This window comes from Fusarium fujikuroi, chromosome FFUJ_chr05, assembly GCF_900079805.1.
Source record: "Fusarium fujikuroi IMI 58289 draft genome, chromosome FFUJ_chr05".
In the NCBI taxonomy this organism is placed as follows: Eukaryota; Fungi; Ascomycota; class Sordariomycetes; order Hypocreales; family Nectriaceae; genus Fusarium; species Fusarium fujikuroi.
In genome coordinates, this window is record NC_036626.1 from 1,567,072 (window position 1) to 1,586,291 (window position 19,220).

Consider the following 19,220-nt stretch of genomic DNA (forward strand, 5'->3'; position numbering starts at 1 on the left):
GCAACCTTTGGGGTTGTCCGTACCAAGATGGCAAGGAGACATGCATGGTACGTACTATGCATACGCCTTTAATTGCCAAGCAACTTTAGGTTTTAGAAATTGAGCCTGCAGGATCGTCGGCTATAACAAGATGATATGTGATAGTTTAGAAGGCCAGATGTGACAGACTGACGCCCAAACAAACCATGCGTGCATCCTGCAAAAGCAATCAGTTTCTCGAATCTAACTCATGTTAGAAGCTGACCGAGACATTAATTACCAAAGCGTATAGCGACCTATGGAACTGCTTCCCGAGGCCGAATAAGTACGTAGATGTTGTAATTTGGTGATGCAGCCCGCGGCTAACGCCAAACATATCGTTTATGCCTCTATTCCTGTTGTTGTCATCCACGCCCGCCCCTGTATACCGTTCATCCCAAACCCCTGTTTCCCTGCGGGTCTTCTTTTCCCTCTCCACGTGCAAACCAAGTGAGCGGTCAATCATCGACAATTATCGTACGATATGGTTTACAACGCCTCTAGTTCATCTGCGATATGCCGAACATCGCCCCTTTGAGCACGCAGTGGAGAGGACCAGTCGGAAATTAGTGAAGGACCATGATCGGAAAACGATCTGCATCATTCGGAAACAAGGGCTATTCTTTGTAAAGCTGGCAATGTGGACACTCCCGATGTTGTGATTATACGGAGGTCGAATTATCCGTGGAGTGATCCTTTTTGAGTTTTCTTCGCGGATACTTCAACGACGGTAGAATGGGGGCTTGGACCGAAACGCATGTTGCAGTCTCTTGGCGTTCAGGTGCGATGGTACTTAGCTTGAGTCAGTTGAACGTGTCTGTGGGTGTTCCATATTAATAACGACGGAGACCATCTAGGCCTTTCTCGTCTGCGTATCTATCATTACAAGATGCTCGCCCCTTGTGCAATAACGAAGAGTACCATCAATTCCTTTGCTCCATTCCGTTGCCAGTTGCTGTCCCTTCCAAATTCGTATACTCCACCGTGCACTTCGTGAGATGAGCCAGCCCCCGAATGCACCGAACACCATTCATGTTGTCCCATCACATTAAATATTACTCGTACCAACGCTCTAATGCGTCACAATTCGAACAACCTGTAAGATCAGGCCAAAGAGGAGCCCTCTTGCCACCTCCTCAATCTGCAGACAGTCAAAGACTCGGCCAAGTGCTTCGCCAGTCGCCGCCTGGCCCATGACACCCATCAGGGCAGCTGGAAGACCACTCTGGATTAGCAGTCGGCGGGCTTTGACGCGGAGCTTCTCCTTCTCATCGGCTGTAAGCTCAGCTGGCCAGCCCGCGAGCTCGTGCTCTGTTGGCATCATATTTTCTCGTATCTTGCGAAGCTGTTCCGCGATGCCTGAATCCGATGTATTGGCATCAATAACGGATTTCTGAATCAGTGACTGTACAGTCAAGAGAGATGGGTTGCCAGGACGTAGGAGGAAGGATTTTGCAGCCGCTAGCAGAGTACGTCGAATATTCCAGGCCGATGACAGGGTGTACATCTCGTTGATGACAGCGAACAGGAGCTCAACTGCAACACGAGTCTCGGGCTCTGACAGAGGGGTATACTGTTTACCAGGCTTCAATGACGCCCTCTTGCCGTCAGTCATTGAAGGGGGAGGTGTTGGGATTTGCGGGGGGGCCTTGCGGTCCTGCTGTCCCTTTGCACTCTGGCTATCAATATTGGCTTCAGGCAAACCATAGTCGTCCGGGATCTGATCGGGAGGAGGCGGGAGTTTTGTAAAGTCGAGGCTAACAGCTGAGGGGGATCGCAGCTGAGCAAGGCTAGGTGCACGGCTATGCTCCCGACTAGGAAGAGCACTTGCCGACGCTGAAGCAGACTCTTTACATTCCGAACGGCTGGTACGAATGTCCGCATCCGACTCACTTTGTGACTGATAACTAGGACGACGCTCCATGGGTGGCATTTTTCCTGGCTGCAATGATACAATAGACGAGCGTTGGCTGTCCATGCTATCTCTCGCAGAGCGGACGGGAGATCTTACACCGCTTAGCTGGCTGGGAGGTGTCGAGATCGACAGCCGGCTAGAGTTAGCAGTTAGATCTACTGACTGGGTAGATTTCCTGCTAAGACCAGAAAATGTGCTTCCAAAAACTCCAGTGACACCACCCACGAGACTCTTGCCACCCTCCATGGCACCCTTGGGCCCTGATGTTAGGGCGTCTAACATACCCTTACCCATGGTTTCCCATCCAAAGCCTGCTTTGGATTCGCTGTGGGTATGCCCCTTTGACTTTTCGAGGAATCGCTTCATGCCTTCGCTTTCGGCTAAGCTCTGGTACCAACAAGCATCTCGAAGGTATCTCTCCAGTTCACCGCGCAGAGATTCACGAGTGTGAAGCTTCCAGTCAGGCAAGTCTTTATGAAGCTCGGTGAAAGCAGTTGCACCAGAAATGTTGGCAATTCGTCTAAGGATTTCATGCAGGGTTTCAAAATCTGCGTATCTTCGTACGATCATCCATCCAGGATACGCAGTCGCTGACGGCTCAACCTGCACCCAGTAGTCCCAGTTAGGTTTGCTGCGAATTCTGTTTGGCTCGCCAGGGGTATCATCGTGGAGAGTTATTGTGGCATTGTGAAGGGTCAGAGGAGCTTTCTTAGGGGCATCCTCTTCTCCTTCATCTGCTACTTGTCCTGGTGGTACAATTTGATCGAAGCTAGTGAAGCGAGTGCCGTCGGATTGACGAGGGGACGACTCAGGGCTGGAGGAATCCATCGGTGATCGAGGGGTGACAGGAGTTTGAACGATGTCACTCTTTGATGAGAACCCTTCCGTTGATGTCGCCGATGGGAGAGGCACATCATGTTTCGTAGCAGCTGAGAGATCTGGCGCACCAGACAACCTTTTTTCAGCAATGTTTAAATCCTTTGATGAATCATGAAAAGAAACTACCGACGCGCGTTTTCGTCGTGCTTCTTCTTCGGCAATCATGTCGTTCATGCGTTTCATCTCTTGCATGGCTTCATCCATCTCTTCCTCCGCCTTGCTCAGCTTCTTCTTGTGACCAAGAGGTTCCTTGCGCCGAGCCCTTTCCGTCTCCAAAGAACTTCGCCCTGGCTTTGCGATCCCAACGTTTCCGACATTTCCATCCAAATCCGCGAAGGCGTTGGTTGCCACCACGCTCGATTCCGGGGCTCGCTGCATGCCAACATCAATAGCCTGATTTAGGTTTGGTTCGCCAGCTTCTAGCAAATACACGATCCATCCATTAATCCAATCTGCTTGACTGCAGGTATGAAGTGTCTTTTCAAGAACCGAGTTCGCGAGGATCTCACGTAAGAAAACCCGGGCAGGGTCGCAGTTGTATGCGTTTCGGTCCAGGAAACCAAGAAGGTCCTCGGCCACCATTTTGAATTTTGACGCTTGCTGACGTTGATTCAAGAGATTGGCCAAATGGCAGTCGGGGTTGGATGCCAGGTAGTTGTAAACGGCGTCGGCGGCAGTCATACTACTATCTGGAGGAAGCTCAGAGAAAGCGGATGCGAGCTCGGACATGAACACGATGATAATGGAAGATGAGTTGGTAAGAAGATCGAGAAAGGCATCCGCAGGCCGCTTTCGGCTCAGGTGGCTAGAAACGGAGAGAAGGTAAGATGTGAGCGTCTTGCGACACGCCAAAGGAAACGAGTGGTCAGTCGGAACAATCGGACTGTACCACCACTTAACATAGTCCCTGACAATAGCATCGACAAGGCCCCCAAGTGCCTCACGGGTCTCTGGTCGGAACTCGTCGAAATTTTTCAGAGCCGGCTCTTCATCATCGCTGCTGTCTTCGCGCTTCTCTCCTGTCTGGTTGTTTTTGGCCTCAAGAAGCCTATCTATAACGTCGATTCCTCGCTCTCGTCGCACAGCTTTGGCGAGCTCTGGGTTACGCGCTTCCCACGAAATGAATCCGGCAACTCCGCCCAAGGCGCCGATTAAAACGAGACCTAAGCGTCCCATAGTGAAGTATGTGAAAGCAGCAAACCCAACTGCGACGCCGGCAAGTGACTCTGAAGTCGCTGTGGCAAAGAAGTGGATGACTTTTGCAATTGGAGTGCCATCTTCAGTTGCAGTTCTTGTATTGCTCGTTTCGGTTCTCGTGGAATTCGTAATGGGGTTGTCAGAGGTCATTGCGTCGTTTGTTGCAGTCATCTTGTTAGCAAGATTATTTGCATCTGATTGCTTATCTGTTAACAGCGGCTTGTCGTCGTCTTGTGTCTGTGAAAGTGTAGGCAATGGCGATCCATTGAGTGCTATAACCTTCGGCTTTGACGGGTTCGTAAAGGAAGCACCTGGCTGAGGCGCATTTTGGTTGGGGAATGCGGTTGAACTCATGGGGAATGGAAGGCTGTCTAGGGTTGTTTCGGTACGCAACCCAGATGTTGAAGCTCTCCTAACGAAAGAAGGAGACACTGGAACCCAGGTGAGCTCCCGTAAGCATAGCCAGTGGAAATAGAGAGTTGGATGAGAAACGTGAAGAAAAGTGAAACCGAGAGCAAAAGGAGTAAAGCAGTAGACTAGATAAATGTAGGGAATGAAATGAAGGAATCGTGCAAGGTTTGGAATTTGTCTGGAACGCTGGGGGTAATGGATGTGGCCGAATTACAGCAGGCGCAATAGCTGGTGTCGCGTGTCTGAGGTGCCAGGTGGGCTTTTTTAGCCTCAAATTGCCGAGCATTGGAATTGCTTGTCTTCAAGTCTTCAGGGGTCATGGCCCCTAAACCCAAGGGTAGGGCTGCGACCAAGTACTGAAGAGAAAGCTTGATAAAATACGCTGTGAGAGGGCATGCCAATTTCATCCTAAATTTGTTCGAATCTTTCTATCACCCAAGATCGAAGTAACAAGTTCATGCTGGTGCGGTCCGTGTCACAAAGTAGTGGGCTTCAACTGCCATCGTGCACTAAAAACGGCAACAAAGTCTAATGCTGCCCCTGATTTATCTCCACTGCAGAGTTACGGCGTCCAATCTTTCTTGTGTGATGTCTTGTTTCGTTTGATTACCCTTGCCAGGTTATTGTACCCTAGGCCGCCTTGACGTGATCAGTCGATCTTTAATTTACTTGATGTAAGATGGTGAAAACTTGAGTGAATATCTGAGGTGACGAGAGAGGATAATCCTGAACCTACCTAAACATGCAAGCCCAAGGTATATATTCAAGCTGGAATGCGGCCTTCAATGAGTTTTATTAGCCGTCGAGCCAGAAAGTTTACGACCGCATGATAAGATCCAATACGTACCTGAGGTGGTTTGCCGAGTGGATTGGTCCAATCTTGATATATCACGTGCATTGGTGTCACATCGCGCGTAGCTACCAACCGCGTCTCCTCCAGGCTAGGAGGCAGGTCTAGTTCAAGCTCAACTTTCAAGCCAAGTGACAGACATCTCAACATCTTCTGACGAAACAGTATTAGAGTGTCCAACTTTTGAAAAGACTTTTACGATTCTCAAAATGGCCCGCACATCTGCTGCCAAAAAGCGCGCTGCCGATTCTGATAGTGAGCTCGAGACTGTTTCTAAAAGAGTCAAGAGTGGAACATTAGTTGAGTCGGACGGTAAAGATGATGATGGAAATCCATTCTGGGAGGTACACGAGTTCGAAGCATCTACCGTTGGGCTCGTGCGCTAATAGGACGTGTTCAGCTCTCAAACAAGCGCCGTGTTGGTGTATCAGACTTCAGCAAGAAAACCTTTGTCAATATTCGCGAATTCTATGATAAGGATGGCAAGTCTTTGCCTGGCAAGAAGGTATTTCTGGAGGTTTCATTCACCTTGGACATCTCACTGATTAGTTGAGTAGGGTATTTCGCTTTCCATCGAGCAGTACAATGCTTTCCTTAAGGCTGTTCCACAGATCAATGCTGTTCTTCGCGCCAAGGGTCTCGTAGTTGAGGGTGACGTTGCAGACGAGCCTGAAACTGCTCTGATTCCAGCTGCCAAGGCTAAGAAAGAGCGAAAGAAGTCACCGAAGGCGAACATTGAGACCACCAGTGAGGAAGAGGACTAGAGCGGCGTATCCGGCATTTTCTTATCGAATTTTCTTTCTAACGTCTTTTCGCACTGGAGTAGGGCTTGTATTAGCACTACGTATACCACACATGGAGTTTTTGGAGTCGCGGTCATCACGCCCTTGGGGCCCAATCGGTGATTTGTGCATGGGATCACCTTCTGGCTCTATGTCAGAATGATGGATTTCAGCAAAGTAACGAGAGGAATAGTAATATAATCAAGGTTCATGGAGCGGACATGAAATCCAGAATGGTCAATGTATAATCGCATCGGACCTATGATGAGGAATACCATGCAAACAAGGTAACTCAAGTTAATTACAACATCTAGCATAGCGAAAGACTTGGTCTCGTTATGCAGCAGATAAGCTTTACTGGAATATATCAAAATCAAGATTCACATTGATGGCAAAGGTCCTGCTTTATCAAGGTAAAGCCATGGGGTCATGGGGGGTCTATCTGCAGCAAGAGTCTTGCTGATCTGAAACAGAGCCTATACGACGGTGTGAACAAGCAAAACTTCAAGAAATGACTTACTGGGAACACGTTATTTGTAAGATGGAAATATGTATGTCACACAGGGTTATCGCTCAGCCGTTCGGACTATCGCAATCATATGGGGCAGCGCAGCTTTACCAACTACTGTACTACGCAGTTTTCCAATGTCCAAGTCACACCGCTTGGCTTTGTCACTCGGAGGTTGAGGAGAACTCCGTCAGCCTTCCATTAACTTACAGGGAATACTCTCAGGAGAGCATCCGACGCTAATGAATGAGAACTGTGCGCATTTAGAACTTGTATGCAGTCCATGGCAGGGTTGTAGCTAGCTCGAGATTCGAATCCGGCTGGTAGATAGGCTTAATGAGCGGATGGTTTCTGGAGACGGGAGTTCTTGTGTTTATACGGACTAGACGGATAGCTTAACATTACCAAACCCCATGCTCGTCCTTAGTTTCAAATCTCGAAAGGGGCGGATCGACGCGCAAGCCTTATTCCCGACGAGCTAGCTTGTCCTCGATAAGAAACTTATTACAATCCAAAGTTTAGCAGTCAGCATTCGCCTATCAAAGTTCTCATTCCAGTTAAATATTAAGAGTCTGGAACAATTCCACGGCTGTGATTAGGACAAAATATCAGGTCTGGAACTCGAATAGTAAATGACTGCGCCCCGCTCACTCACGCTTCTACCAAGTATCATGAAGTTGATCAGCAACTCTAAGTTACAGCATGGCAATGTCGGCTGCGGCCTGGCTACCTGGCAATGGTGATTAGTAGCCAGCCACTGTACTCCGTATCCAGACTTTCTTTCAACACTGGTCACTTTGAGAATTCAGCTGCATTGCAGTCCTTATCAGAAGTTGAAGAACCTAGATAGAGAGACTTGCTGAGTTGCTGCTTCAGTATTAGTGATCTTGGGGAAAGACGCAATGCCATGTTTTCTAGAAATGCCTTATTATCAGGAACATTACGAGTGCTATACAAGATCATGGCGGTAACACAAGTCCTGATGCCAAGCCCCCATAGAACGGGAGATGGATGGGTGATGATGCTGATGGATGCCCAGCTTTAGCGCCTCCCAAGCCCCTGGACCCAGCAAAAATCGGACCTACGGCCTCCTATTTCGGGCTTAACATCCAATATTATTTGCTGGTTCTATCCACCTTAACTACTGACTTGTCCTCTCATCTCCAAGTCTGCGCCTTGTTTCACCCTCTCATCAACTGTACAATTGAATTCCTCGTTTTCCTTTGTTGATTTTTACATTATCATCACTCTGGTCACTTTTTGTTTTATTTGTTTTGCCCGAGGGTTTTCTTTTACAGGTTTCTGCTCCTAACAAAGCTACCGGAACTCACGATCGGCTCTTCCGCTCAGTAACGCAGCTCAAGAACAAACCATTATAATCCTTTCCGTTCAAGCTCTTTTCATCAGCTATCAAGCCACGGGTTTATCTAATCTTTCAAATCCAATTTGTCTCTCGTGTGTGAGCGGCAGCATCACGTATATCTGAAAATATCCTATTTTTGTTTGATGTTTGTGCTATTAAAGTTATAATCATCTTGTTATTTCAAACACCAGCTTCTGAAATGCGCATTTCATGGCGTCTCGGCTCTGGATACGTCGAGTCAGTGGATGACTATATCGGCGTGTTAATACCACTAGAGGAAGCTCATCTTTACAGCCAAGCGGCTAAAGCGAAGGGCGCCGGCCATGGGGAAACGCGGGAGGAGGGCGAGATGGACGATTTGGAGATGAAAGAAGAACGCGAGGGCATGCTTGAAGGTGATGCTGCTGAGTATACGGTAGATGGCCTACGCAAAGAAATGAGAGAAGGGCGACGAGGTCAATGGACGACATATGAGAGTGAGTGCTACATTTAAGACTGGTGCATTTATGAGCTAACGAGGTTTCAGTCAAATCAAAGCTCATGAATAAGGCAATTGGAGATATCGGTATGGGCAGTTATAACTGGCAGTTATTCGTTCTCTGTGGATGTGGATGGTTCGCCGACAACCTTTGGATGCAGGGAGTGTCACTCTGTCTGCCATCTCTATCAGGCGAATTCGGTGTCGATGAAAAGACGGTTCGATACACAACCAGCGCCCTGTTCGTCGGTCTATCGATTGGGAGTTTTTTCTGGGGAATTGGGTCCGATTTCCTTGGTCGTCGCATTGCCTTCAACACTACCTTGCTTATTACCAGTGTCTTTGGCATCATGTCCGCTTATGCCCAAAGCTGGGGCAGTGTTTGCTTCTTCTTCAGTGCCCTTGGTTTCGGCGTTGGCGGTAATCTTCCTGTTGATGGTGCTCTCTTCCTGGAATTCCTCCCTGATGCTTCCAGCGCTTTGCTCACTCTGCTGTCCGTCTGGTGGCCCTTTGGACAACTTGTCTCATCTCTGATTGCATGGTACTTTATCGGCAACTGGCCAGTTGAACAGGGTTGGCGATACTTCATTGTCACCATCGGCATTGTTACTTTCGCCATGTTTGTTGTCCGATTCTTCGTCTTTCATCTCTTCGAGTCACCCAAGTTCCTTCTTAACAAGGGTCGCCAACATGAAGCAGTGGCTGTCATTCATGGTCTGGCATACCGTAATGGTACCAAGACGTGGCTTACTTCAGAGCTTCTCGACTTGGTTGCTTGCGAGGATGGCGAAGATCTAGCTCATGTTGCAGAGAAGAAGATTCCTGCTCCATCAACTATTGGTTTCCTCCGTGAGAAGTTCCAGTCATTTTCTGGAGAGCGCCTGCGACCTCTATTCCAGAACAAGACCCTCGGCATGGCAACTTCTTTGATCTGGTTCTGCTGGGCTACGATCGGCATGGGATATCCTCTTTTCAATGCTTTCCTTCCTCAATACTTTGCTCGTGCACATAACGAAGCATCGGATAACATGCAGTCCGAAACAGATACCATCTCATCAGACACATACCGCAACTACGCCATCGCATCTGTCATGGGCGTCCCTGGGTCTCTTCTCGCTGCATACCTCGTTGATCACCCGTCCCCATTCCTCGGTCGTCGAGGAACGCTTGCTAGTTCCACCCTCCTCTCCGCGGTGTTCCTTTTCCTCTTTGTCTTCTACGGCACTACATCAACTGCCCAACTACTTATGTCTTGTGTCGAGGCTTTCGCCCAAAACATCATGTACGGTGTTCTGTACGCCTTTACGCCTGAAATATTCCCTGCTCCTGTTCGAGGCGCTGGCACCGGCGTGGCCAGCTTCCTGAACCGCATTACTGGCCTCATGGCACCCATCATTGCCGCTACCGTTCCTGGCGATGGTGCTACTACACCTATTATCATGTCTGCGGTCCTTATTTTGTCTGCTTTTATTGGCATTTGTCTCATTCCCATCGAGACAAGAGGTGCCTCACGACTTTGAATCCTCGACTTTCAATTAAGTGCGGCCCTGCAAGCAAAATAGGCACCGCACAAAACCTTTGTTACAACACACACATACTAACGACCTGGAGTCAAAGAGTGGTCTTGGGTATAACTTGCATTTCTGATGTCATTTGCAGCGGGGTTTGGCAGTGCTTTGTATTTCATGCTGTCCATAAAGTTGTCTGCATAGAGCACACATTAACTAGTGCTTATTTAAAGTTACAATAGATATTGATGACGTTTGTCTATCTGTTACCTTTCGCACCTGCCGGTGCATCAACTCTCCTCTTCCTCAGTGACGTTCCCATGGCATCTCTAACCATAGGGTCAGCTCTAATAGTATTCTGTACAAGCCACTCCCTCATCTTGCCCTGTAGATTGGACGTTGCTTCATTGTCGCCCTTAAAGGGAGCCATTTCCATATCCAATAGTCTTACAGCATCTCTGTCAAGTTGCTTTGTCAGCATTTCAAGGCGATGTAGGCTTTGTCTTAGAGCCTTTTCGTCGTCCTCCTCAGACTTTTCTGGCCCCGTGATCATGAATGCAATGAGAGGTCCTATCTGGTTGAGAGCAATATAGAAAGTGATCGTGAGTCTCCGGGCGAGAGAGATGATCTGGAAAGGTAGATATGGTGGCGAAGATGTAAATCGGAGGAGGACGGCGTTGATGGCACTGACAAAAGGTGGGAACTCGGGACGTGTTACGGCATGGAGCTCGAATACGCAAAGGGCGATCAGGACTAGCCACCGATAGTATTTGCCAAACTCCATGTAGCCAAATAAGCCCAGAATGTAAATTGATGCGGCAGCCACAACGTAATGAGGCAGGATGCCGGAGACAACACCACGGGTAACATAATCTCTGATAGTAACGCATTTCTGCCACCGTGCAATCTCAGGTCCGAAGCGTTCATATGCAAATCTTTTCGCGGTATCTTGTAGCGTATCACTAGCAACCTTGAGGTGCATGAAAAAGGCTGCAGAATCGCCAGCGTCCTTGCCTGCTTTGTCTGGGTGGTGCATGGCAGCCAAGCGGCGGAAGCGCGTCTTGATTTCGCGATCGGCAGCATCGAGTGGCACTCCGAGATCTGCATAGTATGAGGATATGCGGCGCTGTTCATAGTCCGCTTCGAAGATTGTGTAGCAGAGGTAGGCAGCGACAACGAGGATATGTATGGTGCGTCGATGCGAATTATAGCGGGCAGAGCCAGGGGCAGGCTTTGGATCGCCGGCGCGAATGGTAAAGCCGTAATAGATGGACTGGAGCCATCCTGTTGCAAGCTATGAAGCGGTTAGCAGGTCAAGCAAGTTCTCCGAGAAAGAATCTCATACATTTGGGAGAAAAGCCCAGCCTAGCATGGACAAATAGCCAGACATGGCGGGCAGCGGATCATTGGAAGATGTTTAGTGAGTTTCGGAATTATATGCGAATGCGTTAAAGAGCAAGAAAATTTCTGGTATCAACCAAGTTGAGAATACCCGTGTTAGTAGGTTGTTATTTGATGTGGCCAGATTGTACCGTAGTAAGGAAGCTTGCAAAGGCTCGCGCTGGCAATTGTTAGTTGGTGTTTCGAGCTCCAGTGCGTCAGAGTGGGTCTAGAGTCTTACAAGCCGAAGCCATTTCTTTGTCATTGCGTCCACGACTCTTCAGCTTCAGTTACTCATACAAGCACTTTCGCTGACATACCTAGTACGGAATAGCAGAATAAATCTTCAATGCCTTTGTTATATGCTTTACCTACACACAATAACCGCTATAAATAATTGAGAGTCTGGCTTGGACGTTGATCCCCGTTTCGGTGTCAAAATGTAGTCATCTCTCGTGAGGCGTGAGTAAACATCAAATTATCACTTCCTATCATTCATATACTTAGAGGCTATTGCCACCCGAGCATCTACTCTTTGCATTGCTCTCCAAAGGAACGCTGTGTGCCTGGTGAGAGCTATGCGACTGGGGTTCTGAGCCAGCCATCTCATCGTTGCATTCTACCAGCCCTCACAACGAGTAGATGCATAAAGAACGTGCCGAAAACAGACGTTAAAACCGTCGAACTATTGATCGTATTATTCAACTTGTGGTAGAATTACTGTTATAATTTGTGGCTGCGAAGGCTTGAAGCAACATGCTGGCAGTCAGTACGAGTGTGGGGATATTGTTTTATATACATACCTAGCCTTAAGCTTTCTCTGAGGGCTCTGCTTTCACTCGCAGTCTCCCCAGACACTGCCTTTCTGGTTTTTTGGCCATGCGATTTTCATTGATATTAGCGTTTGCTACGGCAGCTTTAGCAGCGTGCAATGGTCATGATGAGCTCTGCGGGCGAAAATATTCGGACATCACTTTCATTGGGACGCACAACAGCGCTTTTGTTGGAGAGCTTCCAATTAACAACCAATACATCTCAGTCTCAGAACAACTCAATTTAGGCGTACGGTTCTTGCAGGCTCAGACACAAGACAAGGATGGCAATATACAGATGTGCCACACTCACTGCTGGCAACTGGACGCTGGACCATTGCATAACTATCTAGAAGAGATATCAGAATGGCTCGGGAAGAACCCAGATGAGGTTGTGACGATACTACTGACGAACGTCGATGCCCTGCCGATTGAAAAGTTCGACGAAGCTTTCAGTTGTGCAGGGTTAAAAGACCTTGTCTTTCGTCCTAAGAAGAGGCTTTCTCAAGACGAGTGGCCAACTCTGCAAGAGCTACTTGATGATGGAACTCGGCTTATTGTATTCATGGGTATGCCTTGTTCTGTTGATTCGTTTCTTGAGCTTACTGACTGTTATAGATTTCAACATGGATGTGAGCAAAGTTGACTACATACTTGATGAGTTCCACTATTTCTGGGAGACTCCATTCGGTGAAACCGACTCCTCGTTTCCAACCTGCAAGGTTGACCGCCCGGAGAAGGGGGATCCAACTGTACTCATGGGGATTATGAACCATATGTTGAACTACGACATCATGGGTGTCGTCGTCCCAAAGCAGGCCAATGCAGAGAAGACGAATTCAGAGTATTCTATCCAAAAACAGGTATACCTTTGCGAGAGCAGCTGGGGCAGGCGACCGAATGTCGTTCTTGTAAGTGGCGTATAAATGTTAAAAGGATGTATCTAATTGAATGGCACAGTTGGACTGGGTTAACGTTGGAGAGGCAATGGACGCCCAGATATCTCTGAATGGTTTATGAGGATCGCACATTTGAATTCCCGCAAACGAAGGCCGTACTAAGAGTTATGGACATAGACATCTTCTAGTAAATCCCCCGAACTATCTATAGATCAATATGATTTACATTCACGCACTGCGATCCAACAGTCACAGTCGGACGGGCTAATCGACTATCAGTGTGATTTGCTTGGTGGTACTGGTTGCCATTCCAGTAGTACCGTCCTTCAGTACTGAGAACCCCCATCTGCCTGTTCCTGTAATGTCAGGAGTTCCTTCAAATCCCCAAAGATGTCTAACCCCGGATCGTGCATGTAATTTTTGGCATATGTACCTTGGAATAATTCCGTTCGGCTGAGGTCATCATATCGTGGTTGTTTTGACATGATGTTGTTATGTTATTGATGAAGACTGCAAAACGGTATGTAAAGACTAGCTGTTGATTGGTAGCTTAAAAGTACCTTGGCTGCTAGCGGGAAGATCCAGGGATTATGTTCCTGGCTAGCGCAGTCATCCCCTAAGCAAACTCTATTACATCCATTGGACCCCCCTTAGGGAGCAAAAAAACACCAGACTTATTAGAGGGTATCAAAAATAAACTCGGCAAGGAGCCCCCTAAGATTAGGCTAGATTTACCTAAGAACTTGTATCGCTTGGGGTCAAAGTCCTAACTTTTCTTTCCGCCCTAAACCCCAACGGCCAGATACCTCAGTTTGTTTACTTGGCCCGCATAAACAAAGAAAGATGTAATGGATACCCCAGAATACGAGTTTGGGAGGTTCTTCACTTGCCTATGTGCCAAAACGGGCATGATCCGAGGAAAGGCTACACGATTCGTGATAATGCATTGCACAGAACCAAGACAAGACATGCCAGAGCCCTCGTCAAAGTCTCAAAGAGCCCCTTTTCATAGACGGAATGCCGAATCTGAATCACTTGGGCTTTTGCTTGTGACGCACGTAGTTGAGTAAATATCTTGGCCAGACCTATGTCGACTACTGTACAGCCTAAGTAGGTAGACAAAATGGAATCTTAACTTTCCTGATTGAGCCTGCAATTTCACATCCACTCTTCATCTATCTATTGGCAGCCCAGCGGACATAAACATCACACTTCCATCATTTGCCGTCCCCTCTACAAATCTACCTACACCTCATCTTAGTGGCGCGCCTCCTTTTCCGGCTTTGTCTCCCTGATCTTCCTACCAGCCTTAGCAAATGTTCAATTAAGCATCCAAATTGTGATTTCCTTTGGCATCTCTGGCTTTCTTTTTTTGTTTTCCCTTTCTTTCTTCCTCTCTCTTCGCCTTCTTTTGTTTTCTCTTTCCATCATCTTATATCTCCCCCACACCCAGACCCATACAATGTTGCTTCGCAAGCTCGGGCATGCCCTGGCTGCGACAGCAGGTAAGTTTGCCCTCTCTTCTAAAAGACGAAGTCTTTTATCTTTTTCTTACTGCTGCTGACAAGCATTCTTCGGCAGCCCTTTTTCCAGTCGCTTTTGCCAAAGATGAAGGTGGTCAATCCACCTTCGTTTCCCCAGACGGAGACGTAGCGTTTGCGATTGACATTGGCGAGAACACCAACACCGAAGTCTACTTCAGTCTCCGCGTTAAGAAGAATCGATCCTGGGGCGCTGTTGGTCTTGGAAGCGAGGATATGCCCGGAGCTCTATTCCTCATGGTATACAAGAGCCGGACCACCAACAATGTTACATTCTCCCCGCGACTCGCCTACGGCCATTACGAGCCTTATTATTGGGATGAGATGGATTACGAAGTCCTTAATACCACAGGAATTATCGACGATCACATGGTGGCCACAATTCGCTGCAAGAGTGGGTGTCGCAGTTGGCCATCGCATGGCGGACAGAAGGGATACCTCGATGTTTACGATCACAACAGCAAGGCCGTATTCGCTTTTGGGCCAAAGGAGGACTACTACAGTGACGATACGGACGCACCTTTGAAATATCATGCAGGATATGGCAGTTTCTCGCTCGACATCAAACGAACACACGGGGAATCCGAACTGCCATCTCTTAGCGATTCAACAAAAGATGTTGGATCCCAGCTTATCTACGCGACGAAGGCCAAGCCAAACTGGGCATCACCGCTTCACGGAGTTTTTATGGTCTTGTCAATCGTATTCCTCATGCCAATTGGCGTTGTTCTGCTGAGGTCTGGAGGCTGGGTCAAGTGGCATGCTTTGAACCAGTCCATTGCGACTCTGGGTGTCTTTGCAGGTTTCGGTATTGGTGTCGCGAACAGTTTCTATTACCAAAGAGTAAGTCCATCCCGGTTAATCTGAGGCCTGTCACTGACGAATGTTATAGTCTCGAAGTTTTGACGACCCTCACCAAATTATTGGATTCGTCGTCACTGGCTTATTGCTCGGACAGTTTGGATTAGGAGTAATGCACCATACTCAGTACAGGAGAACTCAGGCCCCGACTAAGTACGGCAAGTTTCATCTCTGGGTTGGCCGTATCATTCTATTCTTAGGCACTTTGAACGCCTTCCTGTAAGTTATTACATGCACACATCGGTTGCTCATCACTAACCATCATCAGCGGCTTCACCTTTGCTCTGAACAGAAAATTTGGCATGCTCCTCGCTCTTCTCATCATTTTCATATGCATAAGCAGCCTCATCTTGATCTACGGTCGTCGATACATGGACAAGCGCCGTCTTGGACCCCGTGGCCCTGGTCTGGCAGGCCCTCAGCAATACAGCGCACCGCCATGGCGGGAACCTCCTCCGCAACACATGGGTTACCCATCCGATCCTCCGCCAGGATACCAACCGCCGTCGAACCAGGCCGGACTTGGCCAGATGTCACCTGCATTGCGATCACCATCCCCGTGGCAATCAAATGACAAAGATGACGAGGCAGAGTTGAACCTGGGACGTGAGCAGCGACCGAGGGAGTTCTAATCAATACTTTGAATTTGGGTACTGGAGTTGGTGTTTATGTTAGCTTTCATGCAATAAAACGAATAACATGAGTGATCGAAACATTGGTGATCGGCATTGGTGATGAAGAGTGAGATGCGACTAGTTGTCTACCTAGGTATGTCAGCTTGGCCTGAAATTGGGAAATAACACACTGTTGGCTGCAAGACCAGGTGGAATTGAATAGTAACAGACTTAACACCCTAGTCGAATACAAAGTATTCGCCTAAGAACATAATCGATGTAAATTAGTAGCTCAAGCTTACATTGAACGTGGTCAAATGGAGCCTCGATATATATAAGTTTTGCAAGAGAAAATCATCATGATACTTTGAGGTTTAGGGTAGCTTGAAGGTCATTCGTAGCATCTGCAGTAATACTGCATCAGGCTTCTTCTTCTTCTTCTTCTTCTTCTTCTTTTTTCTCTCTTTTCTCTTTTGACCTGACGGAAACTCAGTGGCTAACTTTTCAGAGGAATGGTGTCTTGGTCACACTTGGAGTGGGTGCTTTACGTTGTGCTGTAGTTGGAGTGATGTATTGCCGACCTCGGATCGCAATGCTCTACTACAACTTATCGTCATCTGAAAATTAACTCAACTACGGCAAGACGTTTCCCACATCAACATCGAGTCACCATAACAACTCTCAAGCGGCAGTCATGTCAGTTAAAGTTAACGTCGGAAACCTAAGCCTCCGTATCAGGGCCGTTCCCCTGACACAAGAGGAGTTCGCGCCATTTGGAGACGTTGTCTCCAACCCACGACCAAGCCTTCTTCCATCAAAACACGCATCTGAAGGTGGTTCTCTCCCCTACGACGGCACTACTGCCAATCAAGGAACAGCAATTCGCTATGCCGATGTCAGCAAGCCTCAGGACCTCCTCTCACAGGCTCCCAGCAGCAATGGCCGGCTGATCATGAGCCAATTCGTCTGCGAAGCAAGAACTTTGGCACCTGCAAGCGATGACGCTTCGCAGAGCGACTTCGCCGTCAACATTCTTGAACGGCACCCATTCACTTCTCAAACATTTGCTCCACTCGCCTCTACCGCTTCAAGCTACTTGGTCATCGTGGCTCCATCTCTGCCCCCATCTCCCCAAGACGATGGTCTACCTGTACCAAGTGGAGAGGGGCTACCCGGTAGAGGTCTCCCTAATCTGAAGGGGTTGCGTGCGTTTGTTGCAACAGACCGCCAGGCTGTGACTTATGCGGCTGGAACATGGCACGCTCCAATGGTAGCTCTTGGTAAGAAGGAGACAACGTTGGATTTCCTGGTTGTTCAGTTCTCCTCTGGCGTTGACATCCAAGACTGTCAGATCGTCACATTTGAGGGGCATGACTCTCAAGAACCTGACATCAAAGTACGCGTTCCGCGAGGCGGAACCGTTACCGCCAAACTGTAGCTAAACCAAGACATGGGATATTTGAGGATGGCACAATGCGTAACTGGAAAGTGGCTGAGTAGAGATAGCTGGGCATGCAATTTAAAATGTATGCTTCATTTACCCGAGGATTGTATATTGTGATGCGAAGCCCCTGGGCTTCAACGTTTCAGCTAATCTTGAATCGAACAAGCTCAGGTTGGCCAATATAATGACTGTAATAATACACATGGTAATACGGAGTCATAGTTCTCAGATCCATAGACAACCACGTTGTCAAAAGCTTAGTCATCGTGCATTCCTATCATCCCACGATGTCTTTTAAACCGTTCTTATAAGTAGCTTGACGAGAAAGGCACTTAGGGCCATGCGTTTATCAATTCTATCATCCCTATAGAATCCCGGGCAATATTGCAAATCAGTCGACAGTTACAACAAGCTGCGTTGTATCCCGAGCCAAAATGGCAGCCCAATTTGAAGCTGCAGAGGCTCGTAACAAGCTGGAGGATCTCTCTGGAATTCAGCTTGAGCCGGGCGAGAACCCATATAACGCCCTGATCAAAGCATGCAATGATGATCCGGTAAGTGACTGTCATTCAAACTTGTTGTGCCCAAACTTACAATGTCAGGCTGAGGTCCAAACTCTGTACTCTGTCCACCGAACAAAGAGGAACGGCCAACAGGCGGAGAAGTTTTTGTCCTCTGACTTCAAGGAACTGGTTATTGACCAGACACTCCTGCGGCTTGAAGACCCGACTGTAGAGCCGGGATTTCGTGACAATAGGAACTGCCTGGTCATCTGGGCCAGACCCCCAGACCACATTATCCGCTTGGCCTCTAAGGTCAATGAGTTGCTCAAGAAGGCCGCACCTAGTGAGGGGATTTTGTTTCATAGTCAACTGATATATACTGACCATTAAAAAGGTGTTTGGCTCATGCCTTCACATAGGATGCATTTGACAACCCTCGAGGTTGCATTCTCCAAAACGCCCCAAGAGATTGCTGCCTTTGTAACGACTCTGAGATCAGCTATCCCTGATATTGTGAACTACCCATATCGTCACAGGTCTCGCCTTGTCAAGCCTATGGTTTCTTATGATTTGTCTGCTTTTGCCCTCTCGTTTCTTCCCGCGTCAGGCGAAGCAGCACTATCCCCTCCTCTCACCGAGCCTGTTATTACAGAGGGGATCACGCATGGAGACGATTACACATATCACCATCTGCGTCGAGACGTGTACGACAAGGTGCAGGAAAGCGGCGTCGTTGTTGGGTCAAGATATCAAGTTCCCAGTGCGCATATCACGCTTGGACGCTATCTGAATCACGATGACCATGACACGCCAGAAAAGAGGGCAGCCTGGGTTAAGGCCATTGATGAGGTCAATGCATGGCTAGAGAAGGAGGTCTGGGACAATCCTGACTCCGAGTATAATGCTGGCGAGTGGCTAGTCGGCCATGAGAGAGGACTGGATGCACGAAATGGCACACTTTGGTATGGAGGCGGCAAGACTATAATGCTGGGAGAAGGATTTTAGAATAGCATCAGAGCTTTATATCTATAGACAGATACATCGTTGCTTTTTGGAAGCTTTCTCAACCATGACCAAGACTCATGGGCCCTATCCCACTTGACGTTGAGGGGTAATGGCTCAACTGTTGAAAATGGTTCATCACCATGAATGCACTGTATTGTGCTTTGCTTCAGAAAATTCGTGTTGGTGCAACACAGAGTTTTTTTTTCATTCGTTCCCTATGAAACATGCCTCAAATCGAGGGCGTGTACCTCC

General features: G+C 48.0%; 8 protein-coding genes; 6 read left to right on the top strand and 2 right to left on the bottom strand.

Annotated features, from left to right (window-relative positions):
• Window positions 1–1,090: 1,090 nt before the first annotated feature.
• On the bottom strand, window positions 1,091–4,363 carry FFUJ_07263 (uncharacterized protein; the record flags this gene model as incomplete). The annotated part of the gene is made up of 1 exon (XM_023577496.1): window positions 1,091–4,363. The coding sequence occupies one exon, from the start codon at window positions 4,361–4,363 to the stop codon at window positions 1,091–1,093; it is 3,273 nt and encodes a 1,090-aa protein (XP_023430557.1).
• A 1,116-nt stretch (window positions 4,364–5,479) lies between these two features.
• On the top strand, window positions 5,480–6,034 carry FFUJ_07264 (uncharacterized protein; the record flags this gene model as incomplete). XM_023577497.1 has 3 exons in its annotated part: window positions 5,480–5,614; window positions 5,671–5,775; window positions 5,828–6,034. 3 exons carry the CDS (start codon window positions 5,480–5,482, stop codon window positions 6,032–6,034), a joined length of 447 nt encoding a protein of 148 aa, XP_023430558.1.
• Window positions 6,035–8,122: 2,088 nt separating this feature from the next.
• On the top strand, window positions 8,123–9,921 carry FFUJ_07265 (related to 4-hydroxybenzoate transporter; the record flags this gene model as incomplete). XM_023577498.1 has 2 exons in its annotated part: window positions 8,123–8,399; window positions 8,450–9,921. The coding sequence occupies 2 exons, from the start codon at window positions 8,123–8,125 to the stop codon at window positions 9,919–9,921; spliced, it is 1,749 nt and encodes a 582-aa protein (XP_023430559.1).
• A 247-nt stretch (window positions 9,922–10,168) lies between these two features.
• On the bottom strand, window positions 10,169–11,299 carry FFUJ_07266 (related to chaperone protein DNAJ; the record flags this gene model as incomplete). XM_023577499.1 has 2 exons in its annotated part: window positions 10,169–11,203; window positions 11,255–11,299. The coding sequence occupies 2 exons, from the start codon at window positions 11,297–11,299 to the stop codon at window positions 10,169–10,171; spliced, it is 1,080 nt and encodes a 359-aa protein (XP_023430560.1).
• Window positions 11,300–12,168: 869 nt separating this feature from the next.
• Window positions 12,169–13,121, top strand: FFUJ_07267 (uncharacterized protein; the record flags this gene model as incomplete). XM_023577500.1 has 3 exons in its annotated part: window positions 12,169–12,670; window positions 12,720–13,012; window positions 13,062–13,121. 3 exons carry the CDS (start codon window positions 12,169–12,171, stop codon window positions 13,119–13,121), a joined length of 855 nt encoding a protein of 284 aa, XP_023430561.1.
• Window positions 13,122–14,462: 1,341 nt separating this feature from the next.
• On the top strand, window positions 14,463–16,034 carry FFUJ_07268 (uncharacterized protein; the record flags this gene model as incomplete). XM_023577501.1 has 4 exons in its annotated part: window positions 14,463–14,505; window positions 14,582–15,384; window positions 15,434–15,621; window positions 15,671–16,034. 4 exons carry the CDS (start codon window positions 14,463–14,465, stop codon window positions 16,032–16,034), a joined length of 1,398 nt encoding a protein of 465 aa, XP_023430562.1.
• Window positions 16,035–16,710: 676 nt separating this feature from the next.
• Window positions 16,711–17,454, top strand: FFUJ_07269 (related to DAL3-ureidoglycolate hydrolase; the record flags this gene model as incomplete). Its single annotated transcript, XM_023577502.1, has 1 exon — window positions 16,711–17,454. One exon carries the CDS (start codon window positions 16,711–16,713, stop codon window positions 17,452–17,454), a length of 744 nt encoding a protein of 247 aa, XP_023430563.1.
• A 440-nt stretch (window positions 17,455–17,894) lies between these two features.
• Window positions 17,895–18,968, top strand: FFUJ_07270 (uncharacterized protein; the record flags this gene model as incomplete). XM_023577503.1 has 3 exons in its annotated part: window positions 17,895–18,014; window positions 18,063–18,306; window positions 18,358–18,968. 3 exons carry the CDS (start codon window positions 17,895–17,897, stop codon window positions 18,966–18,968), a joined length of 975 nt encoding a protein of 324 aa, XP_023430564.1.
• Window positions 18,969–19,220: the final 252 nt, after the last annotated feature.